General features: G+C 62.3%; 1 protein-coding gene across 1 annotated transcript in view; it reads right to left on the bottom strand.

Moving 5' to 3' along the window:
* Positions 1–9,006: 9,006 nt before the first annotated feature.
* The window catches only part of Zfr2 (zinc finger RNA binding protein 2), a 36,843-nt gene continuing 29,793 nt past the window's right edge, over positions 9,007–16,056 (bottom strand). The window contains 8 exon segments of the mRNA XM_047531763.1: positions 9,007–10,013; positions 10,457–10,554; positions 11,144–11,255; positions 12,434–12,529; positions 12,894–12,988; positions 14,317–14,455; positions 15,758–15,853; positions 15,855–15,931. Of these exon segments, the coding sequence (XP_047387719.1) occupies positions 9,837–10,013; positions 10,457–10,554; positions 11,144–11,255; positions 12,434–12,529; positions 12,894–12,988; positions 14,317–14,455; positions 15,758–15,853; positions 15,855–15,931 (890 nt within the window). The 3' untranslated portion in view covers positions 9,007–9,836.

Consider the following 16,056-nt stretch of genomic DNA (forward strand, 5'->3'; position numbering starts at 1 on the left):
CCGCTGCTGTCATTCTAGGGCCACAGGGCTAGAGCACTCTACATGGCAACCCCCATCACTGGCCTGAAATGGAACTGTCAATAACCACAGCGGAAACCCAACCGTGCCAGGAAATCGCACTTCTGCTGCTGGCCACGACCACGCGCCACGCCAAGGGTGGCCTCCCTTCTGCCCCACAGGGCACCTGCTGTTTGAGGGGCAGCGGAGATGCCCTAGGCCCCTGTGGTGACAATCTCCGTGACATGCCAGGGACACAGGAAGAGGGTGAGAAGGGACGGCTGTCTTCGGCTGGGAGCCAGCAACCCCGGGGTTGGAGAAGCACCAGCAGTCCTCCCAGGACCCCAGGCAACCTTGTGGCGACGATGGTCCGAAGAATCAAGGTGCTCAGCTCCAAATCTCCAAGAGCTCCCTGGCCGCGTGGGCACAGCCCCGAGCTGCGCCTGACTCCCAAGAGTAGCGCTCCTGGTTGACCCGGGTCGGAACCACAGGACAGGGAGCTTCAGCCGGGAGGGAGCTGCCCACCCCGGGAGGTGCCCAGGAATGGACTCTTCCAGCCCCCAGAGCCCAGGACACCACCTCCTGCCCCTGTCGAGGGACTTGAGGGACTCGAGGGACTTGGCCTTCCCGTCTATCAGTCCTCCACTCGCATCCTTGGTGACGGTCTCTTGGCCCCTGTCAGACATTCTGAGCCCTGGTGCAGGCAGGTGACCCTGCAGTCCATACCTGGTGGCCAGCGGCACCGGAGAGCCCTGAAGGACTGGGGGCAGCCAGGGCCACGTGCACTGCATCCCTGGCGGTGCGTGGAGGGGAGCCAGGAGGGACACCAGGAGAGGACCACCCAATCTGCCCCTCCCACTGAGCAGCTGCGCTCTGGCCACCGTTGCCCTGGCTGTTCCCTCTGCTCGGAATGCCCTTCCTGCCTGCCCAGTGGCAGCTCTGAGCCTGTGCTCTGCGCCCAACTCACGTGGCACTGTTTCTGTGAAGCCTTCTCAGAGAGGGCCTGCTCAGGAAGGGCCCTGGCTGGACATGCCTGGTCCCTCTGCCAGTGGCAGGGGCTTGGACATGGCTGTGTCTCCCTGGCCTTGGGGTCAGGCTGTCAGCTGGCCTGTGAAGGAGGGGCAGGCCTGGGGCGCAGGCCACGCCTGGCTTAGGAAGCTGATGTTTCCATTCTATCCCTTCAGCAGGATGTTTCTGCCACTTACAGCCAAAGGGTCCCTCGTTCCAAACCCGGTACCAGAAGTGGGGTGTCAAGATGAATGGCCTGTCATGTGCGTCCAGTGAGTGTCCAACCAGGTAGAAAGAGGGGTGCCTTGGCCTCCCCTCCGCAAGGCGGCAGATCTACCCTCATTCAGTCGGGGGTCTGGGCTTCTGCCACTTGCCAGGCAGCCCGACCCTCCACCCCCTTCTGCGCATGGCTGCTGCCCAGAGTGTCCCCCGCAGGTGCAGCCTGCTACTCTCCAGGCTCCTGAGCTCACCTTAGGATGTGGTGCCAGAGAGGTGGGACGCAGCTGGCCGGGGCCAGAACAGTCCTGTGGACGCCCCTGGTGGGACTCCAGGCCTCCCGGAGGCCAGGCACAGGTTGTATTCAAATCTGCTCTGCTTGTGCGGCAGGAACCACCAGTGGCCGCGAACCCAGGAGCCCCGCGGCAGGCAGGTCACCGAAGCATCGCTCGGGTCAGGGCTGGCTGCGGGATGGAGACCCAGTCCGATAGCTGCTTGAATCAGAAATAATCACTATGGGGCTGGGGAGATAGCTCAGTTGGTAGAGTGCTTGCCTTGCATGCACAAGGCCCTGTGTTCGATCCCCAGCACCAAAAAAAAAAAAAAAAAAAAAAAGAAATAATCACTATGGAGGGAGGTGACTCTGGGCAGTGTCGGGGACGTGGACTACTGCCGTCTTGTGATTGTGTGTGTTGTCCGCACACGTATTTTCACTTTTCCTTTTTTTTTTTTTGGCACTGGGGCTTGAGCCCAGGAGTGCTCTACCATTGAGCTACACCCTGGTTCTTTTTATTTTGCATTTGGAGGCAGGGTCTTGCTTAGTTGCCCAGGCTGGCCTCAAACTTGGGATCCTCCTGCCTCAGCCTCCAGAGTTGCTAGGATGACAGGTATGACTGACCACCCCAAATTCCAGCCACTTGATCTAACATAGCTGCTCAAGTTCCAGTCATCAAATCTACATCCCAGTCAACAGGAAGCAGGAAGGGGTAGAGAAGGGAGTACTTCCTCCCTTTTAAGGACTCCTCCTGGAAAATCACCCATCTGTTGCTTTATCCCAGCTGGTGGAACAAGGCCACACATCCTGGAGAATGGAAAGTTGGGAAATGTAGTCTTAACACCAGAGGCTAAGGAGGAGGGAGGCAGGCACTCTGGCCGCCTCTTCTGCCAAGCTGTTAGGCTGCCCACTCCCACCTCAGGACCAGACCCAAGCTCTGAGGCCCTGTGGGACATCCTCACGTCCCCTGCAGCGGTGGCCCTGAGCGTGGCATCCCACTCTGCTCTCCTTCCTTGTCTGGCCCCCTGTGCTTCCCCGAGGGCGAGTGCGGGGTGGGCAGGGCGTGTACAGTCGTGAACTCAGGGCGGGCAGCTGGTGGCGGGCGCTCGGAGCATCACTTTTTAAGCCCATAAGTGCTGCAGGGGTGCCAGCTCCAGCGAGGCCAGCCTCCTTGTGCCCAGTGTGAAGACGGAGCCCAGGACAGGGGAGGTGGCGCGGAACCACACACTAGCCGCCGCACGGCCGCTGTCAACGGAGCAGCCAGATCAGACTGCCCCAATTAGCAGGCCTTTAAATTTAGCTCTCCTCCCGCCCGGGGACTCGGGTCCAGGGAAGCGTGCGGGTGCTTTCCAGGAAGAACTTGCCTCCCCTGGTCTGCTTTCCCGCCAGGCCTGCCGGGCCTTTCTCCAGGTGCTCACTGAGGGCCTTTGGGGTGACCACTTTGGGTGCCCTGGTGGGGAAGGTGCTCTCCGCCCGGAGCCCCATCCTCCTCATGGTGAAGACGGAGCTGGACGCATTGTTTCCACCAACCACGCGTGGGAGCCGGAGCCACTGCTCAGGGGCATAGGAAGCCGCTTCCCACTGCACACCCCACAGCACCCTCGGCCCTCGGCTGCACACGCCCAGCCCCAGAGACTTAGCACGTGTGGTTCAGCTGCCTCCTGTGTCCTTGGTGGCTCTGCCCAGGGCCAGCTACTTCTCAGCCGCTCGTCTTCTCATCCTGTTGTCCAAGCCGGAATGGCCCCCCTGGACACCCCACTGCTCGGGGAGTCTTGGGCTTCTCCCTGGAGCCTGCCATGTCCAGGCCCTCAGGGAACCTAAGATTGAAGGTTCAGGAGGAAGCGCAGGGAGCCGCCATCACCGAAGGCCCTATCCAGGATGTCTCACCCCCGCCCCTGTCCCCAAGTCTCAGCCTCGAACGGGGTCAGCACACTCTGCAGTGCTGTTACAGGCAGAAGCCAGCAGAGACCAGCGGGGAGGCTGCGTTCCAATGCACCTTGTTCGTGGACACTGTCTGAATTTGGGGTACTTGTCATGTGTCCTGCCATGCAGTGACTCTTCACGGAAGAGAGGTCAAGGGATCGGGCCCTCGTCACCCGTGTTTCTCTGGCATTTCCCCCACATTTCCAAACAGTGTCTTTTATGTGTCTTTTATCAGCTGAGTGTTGTCCACTAATTCCCTGTTCCTGAAGGTCAAGATTTAGCTCTATGGGACACTCTGCTTCCCAGGGAGTTACCCACCACACTCCCATTAAGCAAATTTTCTGTGCTTATCCTACCATGTGTAAACACCGCCCTGCAGCCACACACTAGGAACGCTCGCTTTCTAGGACGTGCTTTTCGATTTTCCTGGAGTTAGTCATTGCTTTGGTTTTGTGTGTCTGACTTGCTCTGGTTTCTGGCCTCCCCAGCAGAATGACATTCTGCACCTGCAGCTGTAGTCCTGGCCCCTGTCTTCCTGGGCACCCGGGAGCTCTCTTTCCCAGGTCCAGCTTCCCCATCTTGGTTGGCTCCTTTGTCTTGGGAGCATGTAACCTTTTGGTTTTCCAGAAGGCTGATGAATGGCCGTAGAGGATAGGGTTCCAGCCAATGGGCAGTGTTGCTCCCCTGCCCAGTGTCCTCCAGCTTCTGCCGGGGGGCAGGCATATGGCCTGCTGGACCTGCGGGTCTCTTTCCCTCCCTGGCACCTCTGCGAGCTGCACCTGGTGAGTCTGTCGCTGGTGCAGGGCACTGGCAGACGGTGCCGCCTGGGCTGAGTCTCCTCGAGGCGCCTGCCCTCTTCCTGGAGCCCTTCCGGGACCAGGGCCGCACTTCTGTCCCCGTCCTCACACCTTGCCACCTCTTCTTCCTCTTTCATTCTACTTCTAGTGACAATTCCTTTTCCTTTTCCTTTTTTAAAGACATTTTTGGTTGTAGATGGACACAGCACCTTTATTTGTATGTGGTGCTGAGGGGCACTGCTCAGCCGCCGAGTCACAGCCTCCTATTGACATTTGGAGTGTCAGATCTTTTACATTTCCAAGACTTCTTTCAGGGTTTTCAATTATTCCTCTTTATTTCTTTTTATAATTATTTTTGGTACTAGGGATTGAACTCAGGGACACTCGACCACTGAGCCACAACCTCAGCCCTATTTTGTATTTTACTTAGAGACAGGGTCTCACTGAGTGGCTTAGGGCCTTGCTAAGTAGCTAAGACTGGCCTTGAACTTGCCATCCTCCTGCCTCAGCCTCCCGAGCTGCAGGGATGATGGCCCGGTGCTGTGACCAGCTCTGGCCTCCAACCGGATCACCTGTTTTTGCTCCTGGCCCTCCTCCCCGCCTTCAGCCTGCCTGGGTCTCTACGCCTGACCTTTTCCGCTCAGCACTAGGAAGTGCGTGGCACTGCTGAGTTCCCAGCAGCCTGCGAGGCTGCAGCTGCCAGCCTTCCTCTGGTTTTACAGGAGGATGGAAGGTGGGAGCTTCCCGGAGGTGCAACCGTCCTCCCTGGGTGCAGAGACGTTTGCTGGCTCATCTTTGGCATTCCCAGGGAGGGTAGTGTTTGGGATGGTTAAAGGATGGGGAGGCAGCACGGGCTGACCCAGGACACGAGTTGGTGCTGGGGACAGGTGGGGACGGAGGGCTGAGGGCAGGAAACATCAAGATGGAAACCCCCTGGGACACTCGTGCGCAGACATGGCAAGGAATCTCTAAAATGGAAGACACCAAGCAGCGTGCACGTGCCTGGCATCCCAGCTACTCTGGAGGCTGAGGCAGGAGGACTGCTGGAGCCCAGGAGTTTGGGGCCAGCCTGGGCAGCTAAACAGGGAGGGAAAGTGCAGGAGGGCCAGGATCGGGAAAGAGGCCCTCAGCCAGGAAGGGAGTGAGCTGGCAAGGTTCTCCGGGAACAGCTTCGTGCACACGGTCCAACCCTCGACACACCCCTGCCTGTCCACCCAGACCTTTTCTTGGGAATCTAGCAGAGTTTGGTCCAGCGTAACTTACACCCTGAAAACAATGTGGATGTCCGACATAGGGGATAGCTGGGCACGTGAGGGTACCTTCGTCCAGTGCTGTGCCAAGCCGCCCCAGTCACATCTCACAGCAGCCCAAAGGTGGAACCAGCCTATCAGTGTCCATGAGTGGACCAGTGGACACAGCTCGGTTTATCCACCTGGAGTGTCCTTGGCCAGGTCAGGAGCGAGGTGACATAGCTGCAGCGTGGATGGACCTGAGGACCTCGTGCTCAGTGAGAGCCAGACACACAGGACACAGTGCACAATCCAGTGAAAGGAGATGTCCAGAACAGGGGGACCCAGGAACAAGAAGTGGATCATGGGTGCAGGGCGGGGAGGGCTGGAGTGCTCATGGGGATGAGGCTTCCTTTTGGGTTGGTGGAATGTTCCAGAACTAGACAGTGGTGACGGCTGCACCACATTGTGAATGCCCCAAATGCCACCAAGTTGCACACTTTGAAATGGTTGAATGGGTGGATTTTGTTTTTTACCACACTTAGGAGAAGAGACCTCTCATAAGGTCATCAGAAGAATTAAGTTAGATGCAGTAGACCCGTCAAGTGCAGGATAATTGGGCAAGAATTCAAAGCTGTCACCAGGTCCAGTGAGGAAGATGATCCGCCTGTCACCACTGGTGCACTTAGGAAGGAAAGCCTCTGGGAAGGAGAGTTTCTCAGCAATTGATTGATGTGTTTCCTTTTTCCATTTTCCCGAATTTTTTAATGTAGGAAAAACCCAACATCTTAAGCACAATTTAATTGTGGTAAAATACATATAAAATGGGCCATCTTATCCATGCCTAAGTCACAGCTCAATGGCCTTAAGCACAGTCACGGGGCTGTGCGGCTGTCCCCAGCGTCCAACTCCAGAGCTTCCTCACCTTCCCAAACTGAAACTGTCCCCGCTGAACACTGCTGCATCCTCTCCCCAGGGGCTGGCTCCTGCCACGCGCTTCCTGTCTCCAGGGCCTGGCGAGGCCAGGGGCCTCCTGTGAGTGGATCCTGCAGTGTGTCTGCTGGTGCCCGGCTCACCCACTGCGCGCAGGCCGCCGGCCTGAGGCTGCGTAGCACTCCAGTGTGGCCGGCCGGTGCGCAGCGCGGCGCGGCGCTGCCTCCCCGGCTGCTGCGAGCGCAGGAGTGCAGGGTCTCCTTCCCAGCACGTGTTTCCAAGACGCGGGCGACGCGCTCCAGCAGGAGCTGCGTCCCGGACCGCTTCCCGGGGTCCTCTGGCTCCCTGCCCAGCGGAAGCTTCCCTTGCTTCCCCGAGGCGGCCGCTCGGCCGCAGGAATGGAACCCAGGAGGCGACCCGGGAGCAGGAGCGGTCCCGCGTCCCCCGAGGCCGCGCGGAGATGCGCCCCGCGCCCCGCGTGGGCTGACTGGGATCTCCCGGGAAGGCAGGCCAGGCCACTCTCTCTGCCCTGCCGCCCCTGCCTCTCACAAGCACCCTCACACAGGCACAAGTGGCCCAGTCCTGGGGGTGGGTTCAGGACCCCCCTGGGGCCTCGTTGTGGGGCCGGGCGCGCCGCGCCTTTCTGCAGGGACCTCGCGCAGGGAGCCCACCGGCCGCCGTCCCCACGGTCCCCGCCGCCCGCGGGGTCGCGCCGCGGCCCCGCCCACTCGCCGGCGTCACCCCGCCCACACTCACCCGCGTCTCCTAGCAACGCCCGCCGCCGCGCCGCGGTCCCTCTTCCGCTTCTCCCCGGACGCTCCTCCGCCCCCGGCAGTCTGGCTTCGGGGCTGCTTCTGCGGCGGCTCCCGCGACCCGCCATCCGTCGGCCCCCGCCGGGGTCCCGGCCGGGTGGGACGGGGGCTGAGATGAAGGTCTGTCCGAAGCGACGGCCCCGCCCAGACGGAGCCTCCCTCTGCACCCAGCCCCTCACGAGCCCAGGCTGGATCCTGCTGTCGCCCCAGCTGCGTGCCTTGGAGTTGCTAGGCGGCCGGTTCACTCTTTGACAGCAGGATGGTTTCTGCTACCTGGCTTGACGACCACGGTCTCCCTTCCTGGGGGCGCTTCCCATCAAGCTGTGCTGCGTTGCTAAACGCCCTCCCAGAGGCCAGGCGGCCCTTCACTTGCCCCGTGGCCACTGCCCACCCTTACCATCGTCCAGAACATGGTGTTGGCCTTCAACAGTTATTTATTCAGCTACTCTTGTGTGTACCCAGACCTGGGACCATGGGGTCCCACACAGGCCTCCTGCTTGCAGCCAGAGCTGGTGTAATGACAGTGAACAGGGTTAGTGGCAGGTCGAGGTGGTCAGGGAGGCTTCTCTGAGGAGGTGACACTGGAGAAGGGGAGGAGGAAGAGCCTGGGGAGCGCTCACTAGGCAAAGGTAGCAATATGTGCCAAGGCCCTGGGGCAGTCTGTTTGGCTGTCCAAGGATAGGAAGAGACTGGTGGTACAGTGGAATGACAGATTGGCAGGTGGTTCTGGGGGGCTTTATTGGGATCTGAAGTTTTATCCTGAGCACAGAGGAGGCCCCTCCAGGGCTAGAGCAGTGACTGCTGCTGAGGCTGGAGAAAGAAGTGCTGTGATGGGCTTTCCTGACACATTGGCCATGAGGACTGGGGCTCCGGGGTGGGGAGGCCCAGCCTGGAAGCTGGGTGAGTGGTCTGCAGATCCCTGAGGTGGGGTGCAGGACTAAGGGCTTGGGAGGGAGCGGAGCCCCACACAGGAGGGGCTGTTGAGGGAAGCAGCGGCAAGGGTGGGGGCCAAGGAGGCCCTGGGGGGTCCTGAACCCACCCCCAGGACTGGGCCACTTGTGCCTGTGTGAGGGTGCCTGTGAGAGGCAGGGGCGGCAGGGCAGAGCAGAGTGGCCTGGCCTGCCTTTTCAGGAGACCTGAGCCCTGAAACAGGTAACGTATGGCCTGTGTCCCCTGCTTGCTCCTCCAGGGCCTTAAGCTCCAGGGGGTGTCCTTCCCTGGCTGGGCAGAGGGTCCAGGCCATTTCCTACCCATTCCAAAGTACACATGCCACTCCCCAACCGCAGGGCGGTTGCCACATCCACCTGGCTTCTGCCTCCATGGCTCCCTGCCTGCCCCTGAACCACTGCCTGGGGAGCCCCGGGGCTTGACGCTCTTGCCCACTGTGAAAGGTCTCCTTATCTGAACCCCATCCGCCCTCTGAGGTTAGCGATGAAGACTGGCGGAAACTGCGGGGGAAGTTCTCCGTGGGCAGAACCATCTTGCCAAGCTCAGGGTCCCGGCCCCTCCCCAGGAAGCACCAGGGCCTCCTAGCCCCTGGCGTGCAGTAGGGACCAGGCCAAGGGCTCTGAGGCCTGAGGTGGGGTCCCAGGTTGAAGGGTGCACATGGCAGGGTGTTTCTTGGTGTCCAAAGGGGTCCCTGCATGGGGACAGCAGGGGGCATCACACAGGGGTGCAGCCAGGGACACTGGGGCCCCTCGGGCTCCTCTGTACACACACTTGCTACAGAGTCTCAGGGAGAGAGGCCACCCTGCAAGGGAGACCGAGGCCCCATGTTGAGGTTGCTGACCCTAAGTCAAAGGAGAGCACGGCCCACACGCAGACAAGCAGGTCTCCTTTATTCCCCGCCAACTTCCAGGTAGTACGACAGAGGCCCTGGCATGGAGCCATACATGCCGTCCTTCAGATGCAGAGATAAAATCAAAGGACTCAAATGACCACAGGTCACGTCTGAACACAGGGGCTTTCCTCACTCGATGCCGTCGGGAAAGGAAAGAGGGAGAGGTGGGGCAGGGTGAGGAGCAGCAGGTGGTGTCCCCAGGGCCCATGGGACAACCACACCTGCTGGGCATTTTCCCGGCCTGGGTCCTGGGCCCTGCTCCCCCAGAGGGGCTCTGGGGACCACCTGCCTCAGGCCCTACTGGGACAGCATCAGGAGGAACTGAAGGAGAAGCCCAGGCCTTGCGGGGTGACAGAGCCCGTGACAGAGCAGCCCCCTGCAGAAGGCACTCAGGTGGGGGCGGTGCTGGGCGGGAGGGGCAGAGGGCGCACGTGTGCCTGACCTGCAGACCCCAGGCTGCCGAGCAGGTGAGGTGGGGCCCGGGGGTGTCCCTGGTCCCGGGCAGGCCTGCTCACAGCGGCTGCGCACGGCCTTCCCCACAGCCGCCCTCCCCGGAGGCCTCTGCCAGTCGTGGACTCACACTTTGTACGGGAAGAGTGTGAGACCAGAGGAAGTGCCAGCGTGTGGGCCACTGGGCTGCCCCGGCCGGCTGCGGGGGGCAGCGCCTGCGGCCAAGGGAGAGTGTAACACGAGTGTTGGCGGAAGCCACAGACCCTCACTGCAGAGGAGGCCGCTGTCCACCGCGAGGGCCGGTGGCAGGTGTGGGTGCATGTCCAGATGTGCCTGAAGGCCGGGGGAGGCGCAAGCTCAGGCCAGCCCCGCGCCCCCCTGGCGGCCCCGCTTCCTCTCACCTGCGCCCTCCTCGGCCATGCCTGCCTCTCGGGGCCTCTTCCGGAAGCGGGCCCCGGGCCTGCTCCTGGGCGGCAGCCGGTCCATGCCGAGGACCTTATGGATCTGCCGGAAGGCCAGCATGCGCAGGGCGTGCTGCAGGCAACATGGCGTCAGCAGGCAGCTCCTGGCCAGCCCCCCACGGCTAGGACGCGTCCCTCCCATCTCTGCTGAGCGGCCGGCACCGAGCATGGGCTGCAGGCTCTCCCAGGGCCCTGTGTGGCCAGCTGTTGATCGCCTCCCAGCGGCCCAGCCCTGCGCATCTCCTCCACCCTGCTAAGGGGACCGTGATTCGAGTTTCCTAGGCGCCAGGCTTCACTCACAGCTGGCTGCACGCAAGGAAGCCAGATGGGCAGGGCCAGCCCAGGGCACCCAGGGCAGTCCTGGCCAGCAGAACCCAAGGTCTGGGCCTCATGCCAGCAGCAGCCTTGCCACCTCTGGCCACCTCTGCCCAGCACCTCTGCAGGGGGAGGGAACGGGCTGCGGCCTCTTTGGGGGATGCTGTGTAGCGGCCCCGCCTCCGGGCCTGGCCCTCCTACCTGGGCACTGGCCGTCACGTCCTCCCGCTCCTGCAGGGTCATGGACCCGAGGACGTCCCTTTGCTCTTTCTCACAGGGATCCTGGAGCCCAGGCCCATCTGCATGGGAGGAGGAGGGGACAGCAAAGAATGTGAGGATATCCTGTGGGGGGACTGCAGTGACTCGGGCTACTCGGCCACATGGGGCCTCCCAGCCACACTGGAGGGCCTGGGGCCCTGGGGCCCTGAGGGTGCGAGTGCCACACAGGGCCTGCCTGCCACCCTCCTGCCCACTTGCCCTCTGGCCCAGGCCCTGTGACTTCCTCAGGGCTGGCGGAGCGCTGCGGGTGGCTCCCTACAGCCTGCTATCTGGGTTCTGCTGGTTTCCTTTGAATAAATAACGTATTTATTCAAATAAATTTGGACCAAGCAGGCGGCAGTCACCTGGTGTGAGCTGCAGGGCACTCTGTGCTGCTGGCGGGTGTGGCTACCAGGGATGGCTCTGGCACCAGCGCAAAGGCAGACCGGCTGCTTCCAGCCTCGCCCCAGCAGCAGCCCCTGCTCCACCCGTCCACCCCCTCCGAGCCCCGTGCTTTCCTGTCTGGGGTGCCCCTGGCCTTAGGTGTGTGTGACGGCCCTGGCTCCCCAGCCACGGCCTTGGCCTCTGTGGCGTGCTGCCCACATCCGGGCTCTCTGTCCAGTGACTGACCTGTTAGGAGTGCACCGGCAGCCACACACTCCAGGACCCGCCGCACGGCGTCCCCAGGGCCTAGGGATCTGGACGCACTGCTCAGAGCCTTCTCCACCAGCAGCTCCAGGGCCTGGGGGCAGGAGGGCAACGCTGTGCTTTGGGGGACACAGACAGCCCTCTCCCACCAGAGCAGCTACCACGGCTGGGCTGGGGACACTTCAGGGTCCTGGGATGCCAGGTCCCTGCGGCCCTCCCTCCTTCCCGCCCACCCGGGGAAGAGGGCCGGGGCCTCTGCCGCCTCCTGCCATGGCTGCACGGCTCCCTGTGCCTCTCTCAGCCATTTCCCACCTGCGGCATCTGGGCCGTCAGCCCCACCTGAGGGAAGAGGCCTACTCAGGGCCTCAGCTAGGGTCCACCCACGGGGCTAGGAGCAGGGCAGGGACGTGTGCGAGGTGGCCCCAGGAAACCGTGGGACTTCTTGGTTCACAGGGTTGATACGCCCGCAGGGAGCTCTGCAGGCTGGGGCAGGCCTGGGGCTGGTCCCGAGCCTGATGTGGCCCTGGACTCTCTGGGGTTGGAGTGGACATGCAGACACCGTGCAGACACTGGCCCTGCTTGCCCCAGAACAGGCTCAGGGCTTGGAGAGGCAGCAGGCCTCCCTCAGAGCCAGGGAGGGACTGGGCTGTGCCCGCAGCCGCCCGCTGCAGGACTTCACAAGTGGAAAAGCTTGGAAAGGACATAGGTGCCACTTCTAGGTGCTCTTGGGGTGGGGACCGTGTAGGGGAGGGCACAGTTGAGCCACCAAGAGGGGCATCTGCAGTGGGAGGAGCCTGTGCTGGGTGGCGGATTCTGGCACTGAGGTGTGGGAGTTGCTGGGGACCCGAGGGTCTCACTGGGGACACGGAGGCCTTTTCTCTCCTCCTTTCATGGCTGGGCCCAACGGTCTATTGACCGGGGGGTGGGGCTGCGGGGCTTCCCTCTGAGCAGGTGGCCCAGCACCAGCGAGGAGCCAGGACGAGGCCCCGGCTCCCTGCCCTGACGCCACCAGGTCTGGGCCGCTGCCACCCGTTTCCCTGTTGTGCCCACATTTGCATGCGGCCCTGGCCTCGCCTGCAGTGTGGCTCTAGAATAACAAGCCCAGGTCCTCCCGCCCGCAGCCTCCCCGGCTCCGTACCCTTGCCTGTCCATGCTCATGCTGCCCTCTTGGCAGGGCGTGCCCGGAAGGGGCATTTTTGTCTGGGAGAAATGAGACCTGGCTTGTCAGGGTTGCAGGGCCCTTGGGGGTTGTGAGGACATCGATGGTCTTACCCAAGCTGGCAGGGCCCCCCAGCTGGGCACACGCCGGCGGAGGTCCTGCAGGACCCTGATGACAATCACGCACGGCTGCAGGCTGCTGGCTCGCGCCTGGGGAGGAAATGCCAGTCAGCTCTCGGGGACGCAGCTGGGCTGCTTGGGGTGACGGCTGACTCGAGGGGCAGTGGCCCTGACTTGAGGGCACAGGCTGGGAAGGGGCAGCAGGAATGGCACCCAGCCAGCGTCAAGGGCAGCACGGCAGGGCAGGCCCGCTCCAGTGGGCACAAGCCGCGGAGAGCAGCGGCATCCAGTCCCTAGGACTAGGAGCAGCCGTCATTCCTTGCAGTGCCCACCTGGCCCACCCGGTCTGTCCTGGGGAGGAAAGGGGCAACGGAACCCAGCAGGCCTCACAGAGGCGCCCTGTGCTGAGCCTCTGTGGAGGCCGCCAGGCCCCGTCCCGCCCCAGGCCCCTGACCTGGAACCACTTGGCGTGACGGAGGGCGGCCAGGGACTCCAGGCACCTCTCTGGGCTCAGGACATCTCCTGGGTCTGGCCGAGACGCCTCTGTTCCTTCTGGAAGGAATGGGAGAGAGTTCCCAAGGGAGGGTGAGTGGGAAGGGCCCGTCCACTCTGCTCCTGTCCTGGAGGGCAGCTCGGATCTGGGAAGTACTTGGCTCCTCCCAGATCATCCCACAGGGTTGCTACGAACCCCATCTGCCCAGCAGGGGCGAGCTGTAGGGTGTTGGAGTTCAGGGTGGGTGCTAAGTCCTCTCCACTAGTCAGTCAAGGTGCAGATGGGAAGCTGCAGTCTGCGCCTGTTTCTGGAAGCTTCCAAATACACCACAGAAAGGAGGACACAGATGGGACGGCAACAGGTCTGGTCACTGATGACGAAGACCCAGGAGGGGAAAGGACAGCACTGGCTCTCGCAAGGCCGGTGCAGCCCAGGCTGGCTCGCACCCAGGATGGGCGCAGCCTTGCCCTCCATGACGTCCTCATGGGCCTGCCTGTCCACCATGGCAACAACTCTGCCAGGCTGGGATGGGACTGGCAGGGATGTGTGTGGGAAGGGGTTTCAGGGGCTGGCCTGCAGAAGTGCCATTTCCTGGTGAGCTTGCCCTGGGGCTGCCTGTCAGAGCACTGGGGTCTCCAAGGGTCCAGACCGGCCAGGACCTCGAGTGGGGCCCTATCTTGAGTGCGTGCAAAGCCCCTGCCACTGTTAGATCCCGGCCTCCACTTGGGGTGGCCCTGTGTCCCCATACTGCCCACACCACTGCCCACGGCTCTCCCCCAGGGTCCAAAGGCTGCCATGAGCCTTCTAGTTGTAAAGAGCATCCATTTAAACGGTGACTTATGGCCTCAGCCGTGACATGAGAAGGCTCAGGACAGCTGGGCCTGGGGAACAGCTCCAGAGACTGTTCTAGAAGATTCTGTGACAGGCCCCAGTGGACACAGATGTGTGGGCGTGTCTGTTGCTGGCCTGCATGTGCCCAGTTCTGGAGGTCATCCTGCCCCTGGCCTCCTCCAGCGGGGGCAAGTCTGGCCTCAAGGAGAAAGACAAGTGGTCCTGGCGAGATGGGCAATCTGCTCAGCCCTGCCTGTGGCCACCATCTCCCTCCACACTTCACCTGGGCAGGGGCAGCCAGTGCCCAGTCCGTGGCAGCTAGAGATGACATGGCCCTGCCTATGGGCGGCGGGTGCCGCCAGAGGACGGTGTTGTGGCCTGGGAGCTGAGCTGTGGGACGCTGTCACCGATTCATGTCCTATGCTGTCCCAAGACCCAGCTCTTGGGTAAGTAGTGGAATTTGGGGTGCCAGAGGTGCCAGAGGGCTGTGGGTGGGGCCCCAGGATGGGCATTTGCAATGCCCAGGAATTGTGGGCTGGGGGCCTGGCCGCACCTCGGTCCACAGAGGGGTCCTCTCGCATCAGGGGAGAAGTGAGGGACACGGTGACCTGCATCCTGGGCTCCTCGCAGGAGGAGATGACGATGTTGGCTTCGGGGTCAGAGGAGACCTCGTACTTGTCATCCGTCAGTATCTGGGGGTTGGAACACAACGCAGGCCACATCACGGCCATTGAGGGTCCCATGCAGTCAAGCAGGGGCACAGTGGGCAGGTGCACCTGGGCCTGAGGAGGAGCCCTCCCAGGAGGAAGACACCCAGGACTCGGTAAGAGAAGACAAATAACCCAGCTTTAAGCCCCAGGGAGCAAAGCAGCAGCTGGTTGGCAGAAAAAGAAACATGGAGCCTCTTACAGAGAGGAGCAGACGACCACCACAGAGCACCATCGTCCCCCACGGGAAGGACACTCTCCAGAGGTCTGCCCACAGCCCAGGCTCCCCGTGCATCCTCATCCCCCAGTGCCTGTGTCCACTCTGAGCTGCCCGGGTCTCCTCCCCACTCAGGGCTGCCTGTGCTGGGGCAACCCAGGGACTCTGCCTGAAGCTCTGGGGCGGGGCCCTGCCCACTTTCCCATGACCCTGGGCTCGGGCTTGTCTTTACCATGAGGCTGTTTCCAGAAAGCAGGGCGGCCTCTGGGTCCTCTCTGCAGCACCCTGGCTGTTCCCACGCGCTCAGGCACTTGTCACCCCTACCCCTCTGCCCCTCTCACCCGCTTCAGGCCTGGCTCAGCCCAGGCCCTGGTCCCTCCCACCCTCTCCTGTCCACCCTGGCCTCTGCAGGGCTGGCCCTGCGGTGAGGAATGCTGCTCCAGAAGGCGCAGGTCCTGTGTCAGGGCACCCGAGCCGCCATCCTGTCTGAAGAAGGCCCTGTGCTCCACCTGGCTCCTGGCCTGGGTTTTCTTCACAGGTGACAAACTGGAGCCTGCCTTCTCAGGTGGGTTTATTCCCTTGACTTCCAAGGCCCTGTTCCCCTCAAGTGCTGGACCCCCTGGAAAGGGGCACAGGGGGACCTGACCATCGGGCGGGTTGGTTTTAACCGTGTCTATCAATCTGTGTTGCCAAGGCTTTTTTCTCCCACTCTTCCCAGGCGAGGACAGTTGCTGGTCCCCAGAGGGAAGAGCCCAGGCCCCGGCCACCGCCCCGAACCCCCACCCGCCAGCCCAGGCCTGACTTGGAAACATTTCCCATATAGCTTTCCTCATTATTCGCCCTCTTGATGCTGGGCGTCCGCAACCCAGCTTCCATCCCAGGGGTGGGACAATAGACAGCCTCCTTGTTTTAGCCTCCACAAGGGAACCAGGAGCTGCCAGCACCCTCTTTCCAACAGCTGGTGAAAACAAGCCAGCGGCTCTCGAGTAGCGATGCCTCTGCCTTCCTAAAGTCCTCCAGGATGGTTACCCCTGCCAGGTGCCTGCAGGGAGCCTGCCGGGTAAGCGTACCAGGAGCTGCTGGGGCAGGTGCTCAGTGATCCTCCGCAGCAGGGCGTGTGTGGGCTTCTCTGAGCAGAGCAGGGTCAGCTGCACGTTCCTGTCCCCCCCGTAGGACCAGGCCTTTTGCCAGGATGCCCACCCGCATGACGCCTTTCAGGATCCGAGGGTGAGGACACAGCGCTGCTGTTGAGACAGCCATGGAGGCGCCATCAGAGAAGGGTGCCAGTGACCCCACCTGGCTGCCCACCACCAGCCTGGGACCCAGCACCCAGCAAGCCTCTCCCAGCTATGGTCTCCTTCTCTGCCAC

Source organism: Sciurus carolinensis, chromosome 17 (genome assembly GCF_902686445.1).
Source record: "Sciurus carolinensis chromosome 17, mSciCar1.2, whole genome shotgun sequence".
NCBI lineage: Eukaryota > Metazoa > Chordata > Mammalia > Rodentia > Sciuridae > Sciurus > Sciurus carolinensis.